The sequence below is a fragment of the Pyxicephalus adspersus genome, chromosome 8 (genome assembly GCF_032062135.1).
Source record: "Pyxicephalus adspersus chromosome 8, UCB_Pads_2.0, whole genome shotgun sequence".
Lineage (NCBI taxonomy): Eukaryota > Metazoa > Chordata > Amphibia > Anura > Pyxicephalidae > Pyxicephalus > Pyxicephalus adspersus.
Genome location: NC_092865.1, coordinates 67,806,065 through 67,809,714, shown reverse-complemented (window position 1 = coordinate 67,809,714; position 3,650 = coordinate 67,806,065). Strand labels below are relative to the sequence as shown.

At 37.9% G+C, this 3,650-nt stretch overlaps 1 protein-coding gene across 14 annotated transcripts in view; it reads left to right on the top strand.

Annotated features, from left to right (window-relative positions):
- IQSEC1 (IQ motif and Sec7 domain ArfGEF 1) overlaps positions 1 to 3,650 on the top strand; it is a 378,402-nt gene that overhangs the window by 285,296 nt on the left and 89,456 nt on the right. The window contains exon 1 of one of the 14 annotated variants that reach the window (XM_072421021.1): positions 275 to 559. The exons of 12 other annotated variants lie outside the window; for them this stretch is intronic. In XM_072421021.1, the coding sequence (XP_072277122.1) occupies positions 495 to 559 (65 nt within the window). In that variant the 5' untranslated portion in view covers positions 275 to 494. Of the gene's footprint in view, positions 1 to 274; positions 560 to 3,650 lie in introns of those variants that run through there. One more of the 14 variants, XM_072421022.1, reaches the window with a different exon arrangement.

Sequence of the window (3,650 nt, the reverse complement as noted above, 5' to 3'; positions counted from 1 at the left end):
ATATATATATATATGTATAATTTATATATAATAATTTGTGTATCATTATACATCACATTCATGTTGGTAGACCAGGTTTAGCCCCAGACATGTATTGAGTTTCTTCCTGAGCTGTGTGGGTTATTCAGATTCTAAAGCAGAATATAGTAATATAGTACTGATTTTTTTCCACTTCTGTTTCCTCCTAGTATAAAGTGCTCTGTTTCCAGTTCTGGAGTATTGTAGTTTCCTGTTCCTTCACTGAGAAAACACAAGGCAAAGCAGTGGGCAGCAAATGAGAGCAGTTTAATCCTGTGTCCCTCCTCCCTCTCCCCCCATTCCAGCTCTCCAGCCATCCCCCCATCCTCCCCTGGACTGGAAGGGTTGGACCTCTCTGCTGATTCTTCCGGATCACTGCAAAAGCAGCAAGAAGAGGGTCAGGGGGGACACAGGATGTTGGGGTCCCAGCCAGGGTGATGTGACATTGTCACCTTGTACTATCCTTTACCCAAGCCATGTGGTGCCTACAATGTAACTCCGAGAGGACCCAGTCTCTGCTGGAGCTTGAGCTGGACAGCTGGTAATACAGTATTTTTATATATAGATACAAACACACACAACTAGGACAGTAACATACAGAGTATTATACACTGCACACACAGCATATAGTCTGGTGAGAATGCAGTACACAAAAATGAAGTCCATAGTGCATGATATTATCAAAATGAACTGTTTTCTTTATATTTCCATTCATTGGATGAACACTATTGCAAAAATTAATATTAAGGAGACAAAAAGGAAGTAGAAATGTCAAAATACTGTATAGACAGTATATAACAAAGTATCACTACAACGGGTAACTGTCTATAGACATATATCAGACATGTAAAAAATAAGGTTACATTTCCTGAACATATAGCAATGAATTCTACTGTATAAACCTGAAGTATACAGTACAAATAGGGTGATAAAATCATCCCGCAAAAACTTTTGTAGACATAACAAAGTGTAGATTATTGTTTCCCAGCCGGTGGAACATGAGCCCCAAGGTTAATTCTGCTTGTCAAAATATATTCAGTTTACAGAATAAAGTTTTAGCAAGTTACAGATACTATTTGAATCAAATTTTTCATTGTAATGTTTGGAAAGTATTTGTGTGATATTTTGTTTCCCTTACTACTGGTAATTTTGTTGCCTATATGTTGCATGTGGTTTTTATTTAAAGTTAATGGATATTAGGTATGGAAATCAAGTAAAACAATGTAAATGTAGACACGGGGGGGAAATGGAATTTTACATAACATGAGTCTGTCTGCCATGAAGTATGTAGTATTTAGTTCCACAAACATAAAGGAACAAAAATAGTGTATTCTACCAATAGCAACCACACAGAATACCCATGACTATTCAATCCCAGACCTGGGGGTGTATTTGGGAGGCTGTGGAGTAACATAAAAATAAATGCATGCTGCTTAGGGTCAATTACACAAAAATGACCCTCCTATTGTATGTTACTTCCCCACCATCTAGATTGTAAGCTCTTCGGGCCAGGGTCCTCTCCTCCTCCTGTGTCACTGTTTGTATTTGTCTGTCATTTGCAACCCCTATTTAATGTACAGCGCTGGATAATATGTTAGTTCTATATAAATCCTGTTTATTAGTAATAATAATATTATTAATAATAATAGTGACCGGTTTCAGCCTAGGGTGAGCAACATTCTTAGCTGCTTTAAATATAACTGGCAATTTTATTTGTGGCTCCATGCGTTCTTGCTTTGGTTGGTGTACAGGAAGATGGCTTTTGTACTGGACCAGCTGAACACGAATGAGCAGAACTGTATAGACCCTATACAATGGCATATTTTATGCTTTGCCAAATCCCACACTCATGTACATAACCCATGATAACCAGACAGGTCTCACCTAATTGATTTCTGCAGGATCCTGTATAAAGAACATTCCTGTGCTCATTGCTATATTAAATGTGTTTGGTTTATTTTTTTTAATTGTCCATTCTCTTGTAAAACATGGTATGAAAAATCTGCATTTCAGTAAAAAAAAGTTCTAGTTTTAATTCACAAATTAACATACTGAAAAAACTGTAAATGTGTGACTGCTTGTATTAGTTAGTTTTTTTTTTTTTTCTAAAATTCCAAAATTTCTGTCTACATAGTTTGTGAGTATCATGTTACTTTGCATACTTTGCTGAGTCTAGTGGAACTGTGTCATTTCCTGGCACATGCTTAATTGTTTTTCAGTTGTTCTAGTTGCCATGCTCTGGAGTTCATCCAAAAATGAAAAGGCACAATAGACTTTTAAATGTGGCTACACTGATTAAATGTTTATCTGCATTAGGAAAAAGTCTGATGTCTATGGGATACCCCCCGACAGTTCCACATCATCATTCTAAGGAAGTGATCAGACATTTTAGAAAACATTGTCCATATGCTGCTTATCCAGTCTGCTGGATTTTCCTGTTACCTTAAACAAGAGTGTGACTGGAGTGTGTTGGTTTAGGGCCCAAACTGTTCATTTGTGAGATGGTTGAATCATTGTACATTCAACTGTTCCATTATTGGACATAAGCAGAGACATACAACTTCTGACAAAGTGAATGTCCAGTAGTCAGTTCAGGTATCAGGTGTTAACTGGAAGGTTCATTGGGAATATTATTTGGGAATTTGATCACGATAGACATCTAAGTCAGTCTCTGTTTGACACCCCCATGCATTCCCATACTACCTGCTTTTTCTGCTTTATTTATATTTCTCTGCAATATGTTGGACATCTCATTTTGGGAAATATCTGTGCTCCTAGAGTTGGCCCTAGGCAGTAGCGTGCAATTGATGTCATTGGCATAATATAGCCTTCCTAAGGCATCTGTGCTATTCTATGCCACCCTAAATTTGCAACAACCACATTTAGCCTATGGAGCTAGGAAGAGAGTACAGCCAATACTTCTGGTACTGACTTATCAGAAAAAGCAATAATGACAGGACAAGGTTCTTTAGTCATTCTGATTGCTATTCCCCTAATAAGCATTGCTTCTTGAGTTTTAGGTCATTGCTTAAATCTTCAACAAATTATCAACACCTTCTGACTGCTATACCTGTCGCAAACTAAACATAGGTCACATTGGCTTGATTAGTATTCGGTATTGCTCTTTACACTACTACCTGTAAGGCTAGGTACACACGTGCAATGGTTCCCGTCCAATAATCGGCTCAGGGCTGATATCGGACGAGAATCTGGCATGTGTAAAGTGCTTGTTGTCCATCGTCCAAACAACTGTCCTGGCAGATTCACGGACGATGAACGATCGTAATGAAAGTGAAGGAAGAGAGCGCAGCAGGGTGCCACTCTGTCGTTCTCCCCCCTCTCCATAGAGCAGAATGGCATTGTATGTACAGAGCTCATTCAGGAATCGTGCAGACGTTTGTCGTTGGAAAGGGTCGTGAAAGATCCTTTCCAACGCCAATAATTGCACGTGTGTACTTAGCCTTAGGGCTTTTACATATTTACAAAACATAATTTTTTTTTACCTTGACCAGTTATGATACAGTAATAGTGAGTCATTACACTTATGAAAATTTGTATTTCCAGCTATTTGTATTTCCATTCCCTGTCAGACAAAATAATATTTTGTAAAAAAAAAAGTTAATAGGTTTTTC